At 43.2% G+C, this 19,312-nt stretch overlaps 1 protein-coding gene across 2 annotated transcripts in view; it reads left to right on the forward strand.

Annotated features, from left to right (window-relative positions):
- LOC147677901 (sulfotransferase 2B1-like) overlaps positions 1-18,225 on the forward strand; it is a 428,603-nt gene extending 410,378 nt beyond the window's left edge. For both annotated transcript variants that reach the window (XM_086946529.1, XM_086946528.1), the window contains exons 4-6: positions 3,215-3,309; positions 10,473-10,653; positions 17,951-18,225. In XM_086946529.1, coding sequence (XP_086802655.1) covers positions 3,215-3,309; positions 10,473-10,653; positions 17,951-18,066 — 392 coding nt within the window. In that variant the 3' untranslated portion in view covers positions 18,067-18,225. The remainder of the gene's footprint in view (positions 1-3,214; positions 3,310-10,472; positions 10,654-17,950) is intronic.
- The last annotated feature ends 1,087 nt before the right edge of the window (positions 18,226-19,312 follow it).

Raw genomic sequence — 19,312 nt, forward strand, 5'->3', positions numbered from 1 at the left:
TCACACTTTATTCTGCACGATAAATTTCATTCGGGTCGCAACAAGACTGAGGACTACCAGAGACATTGTCCCTTAAAAAAATTGCATTGGACATTTAAATTTACCAAAACTATCCTGGCCCTCCCATTAAGTACATAAAATCTTAAACATTTATATTTTTTAGACTAAATATTTTTAACATTGCTTTTTAACCTGTGTATGTTGTATCTGTGCTTTTATGGTGTCTTTTTAAGAACCGAATAAAGTTTATAAATTGTAAATTGTAAATTGAGATATAGTTTGCATATAATTAAGAAGGTAGATCCTGCAGAGGGAGAACTAGGGTGTGTTTGGGAAAGGGACAAAAACAGAAGGTCTTAAAGGCCACTTCTTTGGAGTGGAATTGGAGAGCAAAAGGTGACCATGACCACTTACCCCTGAACTTTGTTGCCTATCCTGGTGTTGTAATACCCAAGCAACAATATCCAGTGTGCCAGGAGCAGATCAGGTCCTAGGTGAAGAAGAGAGCATAAGGCAGGCAGGTTAGCACAAAACACATTTTTGCAGGAGTGGGGCGGTCATTCATTACAGAGTACAGTTTACCGATAGCAGGGCCTCCTTTACAGAGAGTGGGATACATTAGTGGAGGGGAAGAAAAATGTGGATGGTTAAAGTAAAGATTCACAGACTCTGGGATCAGGAGAGAGGAGGTAAAGCTGCACATTACCCAAACGAATGGGCATAAAGGGTTTGGGAGAGATTCATGGTCAGTGATGGCACGCCTTATTATGGAATACAGTTGGTTGTTGAAAGAATGGGTTAAAAGAAAGAGACAAGTGGGGTTGTTTGTTTGTTGCAGTGTGTGGTGTTGGAGGCCTCAACAAGTTCTACTTTGGGCTTCGAATCCCTTGAGGCACCCAGGCGGCATGCAGGGGTAATTTTCCACCTCTATGGTGATGAGGGCGTTGCCAGGGAAAATAATATTTGGGCCATGGCAACAGCTCCGTTGTTTTGCAACATAGACTGAAGACGGGGTCAATGTGATAGAGGTTACTGAGACGACCTACTGGATATTAAGTTGCTTTCTGTTCTATTTGTTTCCTCCCCGCGCACCCGAAGGTATCTTATCTAATGGAACATTAGGACAAGGTTTTATGGTCTTCAAGGGAATGTTCCATGATGGGTTAGGTTGACGGCTACCAGGTTGGATTTTTCTGTCCTGGTTGCAATGGAGGGTTTTAAAGGTGGGGATTCAGGAAAAAACGACTGGAAGAGGCACTCTGCAATACAGATTCAGGGAGTTATCATGGGTGTGGGGACAAACATATGGGGAGGACTTTTACAAGTTAGTTTAGATTGCCAAGAGAAGGAAAGTTAGATTATATTTTTTTAATGTTTTGAGGTTTTTTTAAGGGTTGCATGAGTACAGGGTTATCCGATAGGGCAGCCCTGTGACTATGAAGGATAAGGCATGCCTAGCAAGGATGCACCCTGTTGAGGAAAGAGATGGTAAGTGACAGGCAAACACCAATCCAATGGGTGGGCAGGCATGCAGAGGAGCAGAAGGTCCATCTGAGGAAGGATTGATAGGGTGGTAAATGATAATGGTTTGATGGCTGAAGAGGCCTGCTGGAGTACCGAAGTTAGAAACAACCAGTGCGAAATTAGGCAGCCTTGGTCCAAGGAGTTAGCCAGCATCATGGAGAATCTGATCCTTCAGTTTTTTTTTTTTGTATGTTCTTATATAGCGCTCGACTACCCGGAGGCATCTCGGCGCTTGCCTTGGGAACCCATCCTGGCTTTTCCCTGTGAGATAGCCCCTAACGGGCATCCCCAAGGTGAAAGCCAGGCATCCCGCCGCGGGGGGGCCGTTGTGGAGATTAAGCAAGCTTAATGCCCAGAGTTGCAGAGTGTGAACCCATGATTAGGTCAGGCACCGAAGCGAGAATTATTGAGTCCGTGGACATTTGAGCTCAAGACCCTGCCGCGTCGGGAATTGAACACTGGTCCCGGGTCTGACCTCTGCTGCAGGGTCTGCCTGCTCTAACCAGTGAGCCACACTTCTCCACTTACAGTTAGTAAAGATCAGTAGGTCAGTGGGGATCCAGTGAGCAGGTAGGCTTGGAAGCAAAGCAGTTGGACAAAGAGAGGGAAAGATTGGTAGTTTAGTAGAAAGTAATGGGTCAGCAATCCTGGCAGGGGACCGATTGGTCTAGACAAGGAAGAAAGTCTGGCAGGTTGTAGATGCTAATCAGAAGAAGGTAGTTAGAAACAAGGAGTGGGTTGATATGTTTACTGGTGGGCAAGTTGATATAGACAAAGGGCCAGATGTATGGCCATTCAGTGTAGTGAGTCACAAATTGCGCAGAATTGCGACTCAGAATTTGCGACTCGCTAAACTCAATGTACAACTGTGTCTCAGACACTGTTTGCGATTTCCAATGGGTTCACAAATTGCATGCCTCATCAATATTCATGGGGCAAGCACAATTTGCGACCCCATTTGGAATGGCTAGTACTCACAGGGATGGTGGCCTGCTGGGGTCAACAGACCACCATGTCTGTGACTGCTTTATTATTAAAGCAGTTCTTTTTTTTTTTTTAAGGAAAACGGGATGCATCTAAAAAAGTAAAATTAAACTTTTCAGTTTCTTTTTTTAAGGGCATGCAGTAGACCCTGGGACCACTGCCTGCTCTTAAAAAATACTTTCGTACCCATTGACAAAAGGGTCCCCTGGGGACCCCTTCCCGTTTGCGAGTGGTTTACCACCTACTTGAAGAAGGTGGTAAACTGCGATTGTTTTGGCACCGCAAATGTGGATGTGATGTTGGGACGCCACATTAAGGGGACATTTTATCAATAGTAAAGTGAGTCCATGGCTTATTCTCAGTATCCTCCAAGGCAGAAATTACGACAAATACTTGTCCTAAACTTCTCACTTTAGAAGGACATAGTTTGTGAGAAAATGCAAGAACCAAAGAATAAAACATGAAGAAAATATCTGCTTAGCGAAGGCTAAAAAATGCCAGTGCGTGCCACGAATACCGCAGCGCAAAGACAACACCACCCACTTACAAAATTCAGGAACACCAATATCCAAGAATGCAGTTTTGGTAATTTTACGTTTTCGCTTTCTTTAGTTTGGCAGATTTGCTCAAACTTGCCATGAACGGTACAATACTTTGTGATATAGTGACTGGTTGAATGTATAATTTACATCCTTTCCTGTTTCAGTGCATTTTGGCTCCTGGTTCGAGCATGTGAAGGGCTGGTGGAGCCACAGGGAGGAAATAAAGCTTTTGCACATGAGCTACGAGGATATGAAAAAGGTAGGGAAATCTCGTACTTGCAGAGGAAAAATAAAATAAAAGTATTGAAACAGCACAAGTATTTATGGGATGGTGTCTGATTTCCCATGCACAAATTCACAAATCATCATTCTAATGCCTCTATTTGGACTTTTGCAGTTAAGTAACAAAAAAGTAATTGGTGGGATGTTTGAATTAACCTGAGCCACTAATGATTATTTACTCTAGCAGCATCCCCTTCCATAATTACTTTGTCCATCACAACAACTGAGATTACAACCAGCCATATGCAAATCAGCCTCGATCCTGCTCCAATAGGAACAGCCCAACCAGTACTGCCAAGCCAGCTCCTCTATGAACCAGAACACAAACAACCCAACACCATTTCTCCAACGCTTGGGCTTTTCGGTTGGGTGCAGCTTGCCTCCAGTTCAGAGAGGATCTGCCTTTCAATTTGTGCTCAACTGTTTCCATTGGAGCAGGGTCAAGACTGCGTAAGGCTGGGTCCATGGTGTGCAAAATAAAGATGGATGGGATGTGGCCAGACATGGGTCTCATGCTCACTCTACCACTGGAACCAAGTGATACATGATTGAAGAGCCCCAATTAAGGTGAAAACAGTGTTGAGTTGCTTGAGTTTTGGTTCAGGGAGGACATGGCCTAGTCTGGCCTGGCCTGAGTAATTACCAGTGGCCGAGATTAATTCAAGCATTACATCCATGACTTTTTTAATACTTCATACCCATTTCTTCCAAAGAGGACAGTAATAGCCAGTGAGTGGCAGACACCTTCATTAATGGCTTCCATCAGAGGGCACAGCTGACACCACAGTGAGGAGCAAGTGCAAGCATTCAAACCAAAAAAAGAAGAAAAAAGAAAACTAGCATCTTCTACAAGTAGAAGCCATATTATTGTAATAAAAACCCGAAGAAGAAAAAATAGCCATCTGTTAAAATTGGGGGTCTCTAATTGGCAGAGGTAGGTACCTTTGTCCAAGTAGGGGCCCTTGCTTCTAGTCAGGATAAGGGGGATACACACTTTAGATAACCCCTGCTCACCCCCTTGATAGCTTTGCATGAACAGACAGGCTTATCCCAAAGGCAATGTGTAAAGTATTTGTACTTAAAACACACAGTAATACAGTGATAACACCACAAATGGACACCATAGCAGTTTAGAAAAATAAAGTATCTTTATCTAAACTCAACAAGATCGAAACGACAAGAATCCAACATACAGGTAGTAAAATAGCACTTAAAAACGGTTACTTCTAAAATAAAGCATGTAGAATACAAATAGTTTTACCTGGGGCTATTATGATGTTGTGACAGCAATAAGTCCAAAGTACAGCGCCAAAGGCGAGGTGTGCAGCATCAGGCACGGAGTCACAAGGACCCCTAAACAAGCAGTACCTTTGGATAATGAAGTCTATGACAATGCACAGCGTCGTGGAGGTGAGGTGTTGGTGGCAAGGTCACAGCCAGCTCCCTGGCTGCCACTGGGGAGGCGATGCGTCGTGTCCGCAAGGGTGCAATGCAGCAAATCCATGACCGGGAAAAGTGGGTTGCATCGGCGGTGAGGCGTCAGTTCCGGTGACTTTGCGAAGTCGGCAAGTCCCTGGAGTCACCCATGGCGATTATCGGTGCTGTGATAAGAGGATGCAGGCATTGGCGGTGATGGAGTCAGTGCGAGCACTTGCTTCTGGAAGGCTGATAACTGCAGACGTTGGCAGGTGTCGGAGATGTGGTGCAGGCGGGCAGTGTGTTGTGCAGGTCACTGCATCATGGCGGCGGCGCTGACGGCATCAGAGATTGCCTTTCTTGCTTCTCTTGGGTTTCTTCCAGCTCCCAACAGCAGGAATAACCTCCAGAGGCACAAAACTGGAATTAGCACCTCCTGCCAGGTCAGAACTCTCAGCAATAGAGTTCAGGGGAACTAGGGGTGAAGTCTTTGTGTCCCTGAGACTCGGAACAAGAGAGCAGCACACACAGACCCTTGAAGATTCTTTTTCAATCAGGTTCACAGCAGAGCTCCAGTATTTGTCCTTTCATTGGCAGAAGCAGCAACTGCAGGCCAACCCCACACAGCACACAGCACACAGCAAAGGGGGAGTACTGCGCCTCACAGCTCTCCCGCTCTTCTCCGTGGAAAATATTCCTTTTGAGTTCAGAAGTGATTTAAAGTTCTGGAGTTTAAGGTCCACTACTTATTGCTCATTTTGTATTTGTTCTTCTTTGTGCAAGGGTTTCTGAACCCAGTCCATACTAGATCTGTCCTCACAAGTGCAGTATGGCCACAGGGGAAGAAGACAGCATTGTGTAAGGGAGGCTGACCCTATTCAGGTGCAAGGAAAGCTCTTCCAACTACTCGAAATGCAACCAAGCTCCATTCAGCTCAGGTCTAGGTAATCAAGGAAGGGCCAGGCACACCCTAGCCCCCCTTTGGCTGTCTCCAGTGAATGCACATCCCTAGCCCCTGTCACTCCAAAACCAGACAGTCAATCCACAAACAGGCTGAGGTACACAGAATGGTTAAACAAGAAAATGCCTACTTTCTCAAAGTGGCATTTTCAAATACAACATTTTAAAACCATCTTTACTAAAAGATGTGTCATTAAATTCTGAGTTCAGAGAGCCAAAACTTTATTTCTCTATCTTGTTCCAATGGGAATTTATTCTTGCAGGATGTTACAGCCTACCTTCCATGTTATCATCTTGGGACAGATAGCCTTTCAACTGTAAAAACGAAATACACTGTATTTCACCATCAGGACATGTCACACACACCAGTACATGTCCTACCTTTTACATACACTGCACCCTGCCCATGGGGGTACCTTGGGCCTACCATAGGGGAGCATTACATGTAAGAAAATGGAAGGCTAGAGCCTGGCAAATCGACATGGCAGTTTCAAACTGCGCACAGACACTGCAGTGGCAGGTCTGAGATACCTTTTCAGGGCTTCTCAATCAGTGCTGCAGGCCCACTCGCTGCATTTGATTTACTGTACCTGGCACACTCAGTACACTTTACTAGGGAAGTACCAGTACATTTTAAATATGCCAATCAGGGACAGCCAATTGTAATAACAATTTACACAGGGAGCACTTGCACTTTGACACTGATCAGATGTGGCAAAGTGCCCAGAGCATCTAAGCCAAGAATGAAAAAGTCCAGTACATCATCAAAAATACAGGACGTAGAGGCAAAAAGTGAGCGGAAACCATGCCAAAGATGCCAAGTCTAACACTATCGCTTATAATTATAACACAACCGAACTGGTACTTCCTAGTAAACAGGAGTACTCAGAAAATACACAGAAACCTTTTAATACACAGGACAGCAGTGCTTAATTTGAGCTGGTGATTTCCAGTGCTGGGCACCGGCACTTAATTGTCAACACCGGAGCTTGTGATAGTCTGCCGCAAGGTGGCACTGCCTGTCTAATTTAGAGAAGACCTCAACAAGGGTTAATTATTAATTCAATATACATTGAAAATGACTATTACCTGCCACGCAAGCTATTCTTATATCTTTGGTGGCCTGAAATACTCCAAATTGTCACACTTGTTGAAGTGCGATCGTTAGTAGTTGTGTTTTTACTATCATTGGAAGCGTAGCAGGGGCAATTTGTGGTGCAAGCTGCAGTGGCCTCCTGACTAAAGCCCAGAATTCTTTTTGTTTATTTATTTTTTTACAAATAAAGCACTACATGACAGGATAATCTTATTGGGACAAATGAAAGGTACACCAGAATAGGTAAAAAATGAATGAAGGATAATGAAAGAAAAGAAACATTTACAAAATAAAGCACACCAGCGCTGGCACTGAAACGCTCTTTTGCATATGTAATCAGGCGAAATATCGTCACTCATAGTGCAAATCAGCCAAAGGCTGAAGTGAGATGAACTATTGCCCCATTCTGTATGCAAATTTATTTTTTTATTTAGGATTTTTGATTACACGAGGCTGGCAAAACATCTAAGGCTGTCTCTACTAAACCAGTCCTAAAAGCAATACACGGTGCTAAATATCCTTACCCATGAAGAGGATAGAGGGGCTAGGGACTACCCATTATCTCCTTCTGTTTGTTCTCATTCTGGGTCACCCAGGCTATCATATTTCATATTCTCTTTTCATTTTATTAATTTCATTCTACTATACATAATCAATCAAATGCATGTTGTTCAAAATATATGAACTATTTAAATATAACACCAAGACAGTTAATAAAGATTACTTTTTTATTGTTTTAAAGTACCCAAATCTATCAGTAAAAAATACTAATTTCCTCAAAATATCCCTGTTGCACTTGCCCCCCAACCACATAACCCACCACAAGGCATACGCCTTGAGTCTTCCCTGCCAGACCCTCCTCTGTGCCAAGGGGGGGTGCCAAGATTCTTAAACCGAAATATGTCTATGCCTACAGTTGGCTTATTACCTACTCCTGGGGTCAAGCATTCACTGGGGACCCAGTACCCAGACCACACCCTCAGGGCTGGTGGCTCTATAGTTGTGACCCAGCATGTTTGCGCTACCTCAAGAGTCCCAAGCGCCAAGTGGCTAATGTGAAAGACCACTTCTTCGTCACAATAGTGGGAAACAAGGTATCCACATGAGATCATCTCAGAGCGACTTAGGGCTGGGCGTAGTATGCGAAGTAGCGCTTCCCGAAGCTACGCAAAATGCACTTTGCACTACGCAAGCAACTGCGTAGTAGCCTGTTCGCACTGTGCAAGATGCTGTTTTCAATGATTGCACAGTGCGGACAAGCATCCGGCACTGTGCAATCATTGAAAACGGCATCTTGCACAGTGCGAGCTGTAGTTTTCTGCCGCCCGAGTAGATTTTTACTCGAGCGGCAGCTTTCTCAACGCGGATTCGCAGTTTCTCATTGCGAGCAGTCGCAAGCATAAGCGATCACTTGCAATGAGAAACCTGACCTCCCCGTGTTGAGAATCTCGCCGGGAGGTTTATTTTCCACGCTCGCGATCAGTAACTTGATGTTGCTGATCGTGAACGAGGAAAAAGTCTCGCCGGGATGTCATTTTATTTGCTCGCGGTCACCAACTTGACGTTCAGGAGCACGAGCAAGCAAAAAATTACTGCTGAACTACGCTACACTATTTGTGTTTGCACCGTGCTACGTGCAGTTCGCGTAGTGCGAAGTAGCGCAAACTTCGCAAACTACGCGAGCATAGCGTAGTGCTTTTCCCAGGCCTACTCAGGATGGACCTATTGCTCATACCCACCAGTGGTATTTTTGGGCTTCTCGCTGGGTCTTGCCCCAGAAATTAAAGGGCACCATCTAAGCTGCCTCCTCCCCCACCCAAGCGGTGCACACCCCTGCAGGTGCTAACAACCACTTCCCTTATCAGATTTCTCCTCTGGAGGCACTTCACCGTGACAGATTCATTCTCCTGGAACATTCTAGATCAGAGGTTCTTAACCCGTGGTCCAAGGACCCCTGGGAGTCCATGAGGCCTACTCAGGGGGGTGCGTGACTGTGTTACAAAATTACATTTTAAAATTCATACACTAAAGCTAATAAATTATATATAAATACAGAAGCAAAATCAATAATGTGATGCTTTGTCTAGATTTGATTGTGAAGTAAATAGAATATTTCAATATTTGAGTATTTGTTTGATGTATACTTGTTTTTGTAGTTGTGAATATTGTTTTGAGGTCCAAGTCATAGAAATTGCTTAGGCTGGGGGTCCCCGGCTTCCAATAATGACTAAGTGGAGGTCCCTGGAATCCAGTCGTGATTCAGTGGGGGTCCACAGAAATCAAAAGGTTAAGAACCACTGTTCTAGACCAAGTAGATTTCAATTATACTGATCCCTCCACCTAGCTTCTCTTAATAGGAGAAAGCTTTCTCTCCCCGCAATATGCAGCACTCCTGTCTATGGAAGGCATTAGGAGCACCCACACAGCTCTTACTTCGTGCAAATAATGTCATTCACTGCAGTGACTCAGCCAACTACACTCACTCTGTATACAGGCACAACCATATCCCTATTTATTATAATGTAAAACAATTTCCACAATTTACGGATTTGTGGGTAGGCTTGTCAGTGAGTAGTTTGCAGCAGAATTTAAACCTTATCCACCACAGTAAGCCATCAGAGTCTTCCGAACAGAAATAGACATTGCTGCTCATTTAAAGTAGGGTGCTAAATCCAGGGCTCATACACCGGTTTGATGGTAGAATCACTGTATTTTTCATGTGTAGTATTCAACACAGGGACTTGGGAGCATACATTGCATTTTTTGAGAATTGCTGTGTTTGTGGGTTTTTCAAAGAATCATATATATCGCTGACCATATTACCTTTCGAAATCAGTGCCTCAGCTTAAACTATCTGCTACATCAATTAATGCCCATACCTACTCTAACTACCTTACTATTAATGAGGGACTTCATCTGATCATGTACTCCCCCATAAAACCATTATTACTTGTTCCAAGCTCATATAGGTTTTGAAGCAGATTTTGGGATTCGTAGCAGATTGGATGGGATTTTGATTTTGTTGAAATATTAGGCCTGCGTGGAGTTTATACAGAGTGAGCAAAAAAACTCTGCCGTGCTATGTGCAGTTCCGCAAGCAGTGGAGTGCGCTTGTTAATGACTGTTCATGTTGACTTTCAGCGCAGGGTGTTTGTCCTGCGCTGGAAAATCAACACAAACAGCATCATGCATAGCACAAGAGGGTGCTGCTTCTTTTCTGTCGCTCAAGTAGATTTTCTACCCGAGCTGCAACTTTCTCAATGCAAACAGAATGTTTCTCAACGCTAGCGGTTGCGACAACCTGCATTAAGAAATACGATCACCTGCTTTGAGAAATCTCGCCGGGGTGGATTTTGCTCATGATCACCAACTTGACGTTGGGGAGTGTGAGCGAAGAAAAAAACTCAGCTTTGCGGAACTGAGTTTGTTCCGTGGAGTGTGGAAAACTCTGCAAACTCCACGAGCAGAGCGGAGTTCACTGCCCAAGCTTAGAAAATACCTCTTGTTGAATTGAAATGTCATGCCACCTATGCTCAGCTGTGCATCATTGCCACCACTGGTAGTTTTAACTTGAAACAAGATTTTGATGAATGGTTTATCACTGCCCTCCAGCACCCTATCTCAAACCAAGCGAGTAAGATATACATTTGCCCTCTCTCTGCTTTCAGGATCTCAGGCACTCCATCGAGAGGGTATGCAAGTTTCTGGGCTGCCCGATGTATCAGGAGGAGTTAGAGGGCATTGAGAAGCATTGCACCTTCACCACCATGAGTCAGAACAGTATGGTGAACTACACTCTGATAGCCCCTGAGATCTTGGACCACAACCAAGGAAAATTCATGAGGAAAGGTAAGCAACAGACTAAGCAGAAATCCCCTATGGGGATCAGGGGAGGACCGGTAATCTCTAGAGCTCTGTGTGATGCCTCAAGCAACCAGCGGGATGCAGTACACAAGGCTTCCTGCACTAAGAAGCAGTTGTAAAAACACATTCTTATCTTTAGTGAAGCCAATAAGGAGTGTGGACACACATAATGAAGCAACCATAAATGAGCAGGGCATTGACAGAAAAGCCTTTTATACAGATTGTGGGCCCAGCAGTAGCCAGACAGAGTGGAGGTCAGTTCAGCCTTACCAGATATGCAACTACTTATTGGTATTGAAAGAGAATCCTAGCATGATCAGTTAAAATGACAAGTAACCTGTTGCTCCCCTTTTGGCATCAAAATGCTTTCAGAATGTAAATTGTTCAGGGGGGAGTAATAATAAGTCTTAATCATCTTGCATGCATTAAAGTATCTGTGAGATTCCAAGTGAAAAGTGCTGCTTCACAGGTACCATACTTTATTTTACATGGGTCCCTTGCTTTTTATCCAAATAGTGTGCAGGTGTTAAAGAAATGGAATCATACTGTTGTGATTCAGCAATCGACATACATAGCTTTGGGTCAATATCATTGACATCAGACAAGATGACCATGGGTAGCAACTGCTGCCGGCCCCGGCTTCCTCTTTGGAACCCATGAAACCACTCTCATTAGCCCTAGTTTTAGGGACATGAAAGCAGTGACCAGGTCAGAAACAGGCTTTAAAACCACGATTTACTTTCTGTAATTTCCACTTCTTGCATTAGCAAATAAAAGGCATTTAAGGACAAGGGTCAACCATGTGATATCATTATGGATCATTGAGGGTGTGCTGTTACCTCCTCTTTTCAGTGAACCGACATCCATGGACAATATCCCCATCCCTTTTCTTTTAGTTATTTGTTGAGCACAAGATTAGTTTTGGAAAACAGGGTATTTTGACATGTTCTGGGCAGCGTGAGGGCCAGACAACAAGATATTTGATGAGGGAATGAGGGCAAGCTGGGGTTGCGGGGAACAAAGGAAACACATGCTCCTTGTGCAGATCTTTAAAGGTAAGAGAGCAGAGGCAAAGGCTCCAGGAGAGCAGTGACAGAGGTGCTCCTTGAAGAGGTATCCTATGAGTTATTTTCTGAAATGTTGGAGGGAGTCTGAGACGGACTACTTCCCAAGAGTAGTGGCATAGATGGACAATATTTGCCTTCACAAAAGAAAATGTACCGCTACGGTCCATAAGTGGTCTTGAGTTTTTCTAAAGCACAACACAGAGGGCCCACTAAAGGATTTTGTAGGCTGAGCAATGTGTTTGTATTTGGATACCATTACATTTATATTTATGGACAAACTTGTCCAGACACAAACAATTTCAGATAATCCTAGTATGGGCTGGACCATGATACACACTTGTGATGAGATCCACAGGTATTGAGATACCAGTTAAGGCTTTGGGCTCCAAGTAGGAAGTTGCCCACAGATTTCTATTTAAATTGTAAGGTGGTAGAGGTCTGTGTTGACATGTAGCTTATTTGTCCAATAGTGCAGGCCACAATAAATCATTTGCCAGGGAGATTCCAGTCATTGGGAAATCTGCTTAGGCAAGAAACTGAAATGCAGCCATCCCACTTCAAATAAGGTAGAGCTGCTCATGTGGTAATTAACCTTTTCCCTAAAGCTTAAATTAAGGCATGGTTATGTGTACTAGTGAATCTTTCCAAGCATATCTGCATAAAGCTGTGGGTCACAAATGTCATTACTGTACCTCAGAAGTAAAGTAAATTAACAAATAAATTGTACTTATTTTATCGACCCTGTGAATGAACTCCACTGGGCTGAATGGACTTCACTGGCATGTCAATCTGTGACCATGTGGAAAAACAGATCCTACAGTGGATATATTATGCCACCAAGGCACCAAATCCAGACAGAATTATGTCTATTGAAGCCCAGCAGACACATAATGTATCAATTCGTATCAAACCTGGCTAAAGAGGGTGACTTAAGGAGATGTATGTATGAACGGGTACCTTTTGTAAAGTATTAATAGTTTAGTAGAGTGATGTGGCACTGACATATTGGGATAGGTAACAGTTAGCTACAAAATAGCAACAAAGACAGAGGCAACACCATAACAGAGTGTCCTCCGTTAGCTCTTTGCCGCACTGTCAAAATTGGAACAAGAACGAACGAGGCAAATCTCAGACACAGGAAGGCACACAAAGAACGATGATGCACATGCATCAAAATAGGCAGTTGCGATTTTTAAGGAATCACAATTATAGAATAACAATTGCCTATGCATGTAGGAATCGCAAAATAAATGTGCAATTCCTACACATTCCTTAATTGCGACTCGCAAATTGTAAGTCGCAAATAAAAGAATGCGAGTACCCAATAGGTACTCGCAAATTGCGCATGCAATTTCAAGGGTGCCAACACTGTTACACCCCTAACATTTCCATTTTACCACATGTTTCGCACACACATGCGTAACATGGGACTTCGAAAAATGCACTTTAGTGCATTTTTCAAAGAATTCGCAAATTACCATCAACTTGAGTATGACGGTAATTTGCAAATCCTATTCGCGAAATCGCAATTTTTTTTAGGTTAATACATTGCATTTAAGGAATCACAATTTGGGATTACTTAAATTGTGATTTTTGCAATTAGGATGATGAATCCCAAATGCAAATCTGCGAATCTGCACGTTTGCTACCGGTTTTTAGGTTAATGCATGTGGCCGTAGTGTCTTGGGTGAACTCTAGGGCTTTCCTAACAATAGATCTATGCATCATAGAGACCACGTACAAGTTGCCCTGCAATAAACTGGTTGCCAAAGTTGAGTCCTCAAAAAGAGGAACCAGAATAAAACCTTCAGGCTCCTTTCAGTAATCAGACAACCGGGCTCAAGCACTAAAGAAGGCACATCAGTAGATACTGGACCTAATAGTATCCTAATTTTCAGGCAATGCAGTTGTTACTGCATAAATCCTACTCTGTATTGTCAACATGGAAGGATCTTTCTCAGAAGCAACAGGTAGTAGAAAAAAAGGAGATAATGACAGGAAACTGGGCCTTTTAAGTTACATTGCAATCAATTTTTGCAGAATATCACTGATGGGGTCAGTGTGCAGCGTACTAAATGTTATTGCTACCTCCCACTATCATCACACCACCCTTCAGATTTGCATTTTATGCAATGCGGCTCATCCATTCCTGTTCCTCTGTTATCCTCCTGTGCAAAGGAGAGCCCCAAAAGATGGATGAGGCAACCCCAGAAGCTCAACGTAAAGGATAATGAGGCAGAAACACAAATCAGTGTCCTCAGGAATCTCACAAGTCAATATGTGCATGTCAAAAAAAAAGAGGTAGTGCCACCACCAGGGAGTGGTCTGTTAATTTGGATCAAAAGCACTGTTGGACCGAGGCCCCACAACAACGAGCTAGAGATGGTTATGCAAGATGACATGATCAAAGGTAACAAATGTCACTGTGGATCATTGATTCATTGATTCAAAGCAGTGACCCAGCCTCCATCAGCTGGAGGTCCTCCAGCACAAACAGTAGGAATGAATAATTATATGAATGAATAATTATATCAGAATGGTCTAAAGTCCACCTCACCATCCACATGACTGTCACCAAAGAAGTTCACACCATCTAACCATCTCTAGGATCTTAGAAACTGCAAAAATGAGAGCCTGGAAGAAGGTTTTATGGTTCCACTGACTCAGTGATGACTTCTTTGACATGATGGAATCCACCATCTGCTTCAGGAGAAAGTGGATCCTTACAAGAAACTGACTGCACAGATTGCGATGTGCCTCGTGTTTGTAACACTCAACCAGACAAGAGTGTAAGAAGGAACTCAATATCAAACTCATGATTAGATTACTAAGTGGAGTCAAGGGCAAAGCAAACCCAAAAACGTTTGGACTTGGCAAGATCACATACCAAAATCCTGAAGGTTTGCCTTCTGAAGAAACTGCTTTGCTAACCTTTAAGACTTATGACTCAAATGAAGTGGAGAGTAAGTGGACCAACAGAGTTTGGGTAAAAGTGAGACTAGAAGTCTTTACTATAGATTTAGAAAGTTCTTCAACAATTCTGAAAGTTTCAGCTAAGTGGTGGACATGCTAATACGGTTATAAAAATAATTTCGAGGCAGGAACAATTCGGATTTATACAGTCTGAGTAGTACAATATTGGGCTCCAAATTAAAATCCTAAATTTTTTGGCAGAGGCATTTAACCAATCTTATCAACGACTAGGCAACCAGGTAGCAGGCAGAGGGTGAAGCTGCCATATTGCACTTCATAATGTGCTTCAGCAAGGACTGCATATTTTGCCACTTTTACAGCCGTAGCCAAACTGGTAATGCAAGATTTTAGTTTACAAACCAGATGAAACAATACTTTCAACTTCTATAAACAAGTGAGGAAAATGTAGACAGACAAGGGAACTTCAAAGATTAAAAACAACCTTTACCACCCAAGTTTAGTTAAAGTTTAAATCAAAAAGATAGTGTGTGGACTTGGCATACTCAATGATGGATGTAAACACAATAATTTTCTCTGATATTGAATAATTTCAAGGCATAAGCACTGCATTTTCCTTGTTTTGTTGTAACTGATCATACGTGCTCATTTTAAAATCTATTCTTCTCACGTACACATACCAGACTATCCTATGTACTGCTTATTCAAATAATCGCATAGAGCCATTAACACCCTGCATTTCACATCCTTGGAGTTCCATCAAGTAATGGTTTTACTTGCAATTTATAAACTTATTTGCGGAACAGGACATCTCTTCTTCATAGATTTCTAATTTGGTATATAAATCTGCTCAACATATAGCAGTGTCCCCTGATTCCAACAGGGCATCACATAGAAACGTGTAGCTATCTTTCTAAAAAACAATTAAAGTGGACATTCCTTTCAATAACCTGAGCAATTCCACAGAGGGAAATGGAGATTCATTCAATTTGCACTTTCTAAATGCCATGCCACTATTTTCAGTGCCCAGTATCTACAAATTAATAATATAGTCGTAGCTGCTAACCGCATGATGACAGTAGATCTACATTTTTAATTAATTAATTAACTCTCCTGCACAAGGCTGTGCCAAGCATAGTTCACAAAGAAGGATCTACCCACTTTATTGTACCTCCATGTTGTACCTAGGACTAATTTTGCATTATCTTCATGTTCTTTTTTTTCCGTACTGAATACTTTGTGTGTGTTGGCAAAGGGGTTCTACACACTTTATCTTGTCAATTAGGTGACAAGATAAATGGCCCGATGTAGGTAAATTCTACCACTTCTTAAATACCGAATCATACCGATTCGGTATTTAAGAAGTGATAAAATGGAGGGGTGGGGATGTAGGTATTTCAGATTTGGTAAATACCGAATCGTTAAGAATCGGTATTTACCGATTCTGTAAATACCGAATCGGTAAAGCCCATTGATTCCTATGGGCATTGAAGCCCATAGGAATCAATGGTCATTACCGAATCGGTATTTACCGATTCGGTAAATACCGATTTCTGCAAGGGTGCAGGGGGTGTCACTTTGACACCCTCTAGCACCCCGAATTCAGGCATGTGTGACATGTGGCACACAGACATGCCCTAAGGGCATGTCTGTCTGTCACAGGGCACATGTGTGCATGCACACATGTGCATTCACACCTGGATTCGGTATTTTACCACCCAATTGGATTGGGTGGTAAAATACAGATTCTGTAGGGCCTGTGGGACTCAGAAGAGTCCCACCTACATCTCCAATTTACGGAATCGGTAAAAATACCGATTCGGTATTTTACCGATTCGGTAAGTTTACCGAATCGGTAAAATAGGGCACCTACATCAGGAATGACCATTTACCGGTCGGTAACGGCCGAAATCGGCCGTTACCGGTCGGTAACTGGACACCTACATCGGGCCCTTTAGTGTGTAGAACCCCTTTGCCAACACACACAAAGTTTTCAGTACGGAAAAAAAGAACATGAAGATAATGCAAAATTATGGACAATTAGAAATGTTCCTAGATGTTCCATAGGAGTGGTACTTCTTTAAGGTGTGGCAGTATAATTAAAGAAAATGTTATTTGAGTACCATGTCATTATAACTAACAGGTGTAAATCTGGCTCTGACATAACTGTCTTCCCTGTGCTTTTGAGTCAAAGCTGAAAGCATGATTAAAAAACAAATCTAACTTGGCACTGATTCAAAATCTAAGCATGTGGATTCTAAGGGTGTGGTTATGAACTGGGTTTCCCTGATGCTCCCTCACTTCCCTTGATTTCAATGAGATAATGAGGTATTAGTATTTCATAAGATCCCTATCTGTTAGGGGAACTATATTACACTGTTCATCAATGGTGATTCATGAAGGTTTTATCGGTGACCTAGAATGAATCCTTCCTCTTACAGTGCTACTGGTCTAACATGACTATGCATAGGCTCTTTGCATTCTAAAACAACAAGTTATATTATATATAAAATGACAGCAAATCTCGATTTGCCTCTGTTTTCACCAGGAACACTGAGCAGGTACAACCTCCACTGTTATTGATGTTTTGTTATCATGAATGTTATGTTCTTCATCGGATCAACTTTCTTTTTCCTCATGAACCAGAGATATGACCTGTAAGAATACACAAACGTACAAAAAAGCATGATAGGCACACAAAACAGTTCACCACTTGTGATCTCACACTTGTGGAAAATGTCTGATTCGTCTCAGTGACAAATCAGCAACCCCCCACTAAACAGACATCTTGTGGATTAATAATATCCAAGAGAGGAGGTAATATTTGGAAGTGGGCTGAAAATGAATGCTGATTGACAACTATGTACGAGGCTGGACTGCTCACTACAGATATTGCTCCACATTAAAAGCAACATTTCAACCTACTAAAAGCAGCATGGGCACATTGGTAGAGTTTGGTAGCACCTTAAGACAGAGAGGGTTCTGATGGAGGAGTACAGGGCATAAGAGGAGTGTTAGGGAGAGCTCTACAGGAAGTAGGTTGGTTGGTCATTTATTTTTGGATATGCTTTAAAGGTTACAATTTAAGCCTTAAATATCTCCCGGCAGGACAGCTATACGCTCACCTGTCTTGGCTAGCAGTACAAATAGTGAGATTTCTATACCAAGGAGATATTGCAATTTTGGGCAGAAATAAAATAGAAGAAAATATTCTTATATGGTCTAAAAATCGCCATCCTATGAAGTGACCTCTCACAAGTAATGTTTTGTGTGTTCTTTTCTAGGTAATGTTGGAGACTGGAAGGAATACTTCACCTTAGAGCAGAATGCACATTTCGACGAGGTATATAAAGAAAAGATGCAGGACCTGGACATCAGCTTTCAGTGGGAGCTGGACTAACGTTTTGACTGGGCCATGAATGTCACTGCAGACCACAGCAAGTCCAGAGGGAAGACGTACACAGCTGAATGAATTGGAAACTTTTTTTATTATTATCTTTTGTCCCAGGCACAAAACCTCACAGAAAGATGGTGCAATAATTAAAAATCAGTAACAGGAGTTGCCTCGCATTTTCTACAAGTTACACAATACCCATCAACAGCACAAACTCATGGGCAGGCTGGTTGGTATATTTCAATATTGTGCAACATTAAGTACTAGCTTCTTTGTAAGGCATGTAACCTTTAGTTCTTCCAGTACTGTTATTCGTACTAAGGGAGGGGAGAGAAGAAGGAGGTGCCATTGTGATTTTTTTTTTTAAATCATAAATGCATTGCCTACTGTTTAAGATGTGATTCAATAGGGCCTATTGCTATCCTTTTTTGTTAAATATAACAGGCATGTCTCATTCCCACCTCCCCATACATGCCAGTCGCTGCGCGGTCACGCCGCTGGCGTACGGCAAACCCCTTTGCGCCCGTCCACGCCTGAACCGCGCCCATCACCAGAACCCTGGCCCCCGCACCAGCCACGACGACTGCCGCCACTACGACACCAGCACTCTGCACGCTCTCAACCCCGGACTGACCCACAACTGCTTCAAGGCCGCCCCTAAACACACACACAGTCCTTTCACAGCTACATCAGCCACAGAGCCGACGAACCACCCGCAAAGAAAGACCTCAACCACCTCCGATGCATACTACTGAACACCCGCTCTGCACGCAAACACGCCATCGAGCTCTGGGACCTGCTCAACACAACCTCTCGGGCGTCGCCTTTCTGACAGAGACCTGGTTGAACATCTCCTCCGCACCCGACATCGCCATAGCCATCCCAGATGGCTACAAGATCACCCGCAGAGACCGCACCAACGGAGTCGGAATCACCATCGTCCACAAGAACAGCATCAGGGTCTCGACTAGCACTGACGACGCGCTCTGCACCACCGAACACATGCATTTCCAGATCCGCACAGACCCTGACTCCACCCTCAGAGGTACCCTCGTCTACCGACCCCCCGGACCCCGCCCACAGTTCAGCGACTCTATCACCGACTTCATCAGCACGCACGCCCTGACCTCCACCGGCTACATCCTCCTCGGAGACCTGAACTTTCACCTTGAGAACAACAATGACAGCAACTCCACCACCCTGATCGACAACCTCGCCAACCTCGGACTGAGGCAACTCGTCACAACGTTCA

Source organism: Lissotriton vulgaris, chromosome 12, assembly GCF_964263255.1.
Source record: "Lissotriton vulgaris chromosome 12, aLisVul1.2, whole genome shotgun sequence".
NCBI classification, from domain to species: Eukaryota; Metazoa; Chordata; class Amphibia; order Caudata; family Salamandridae; genus Lissotriton; species Lissotriton vulgaris.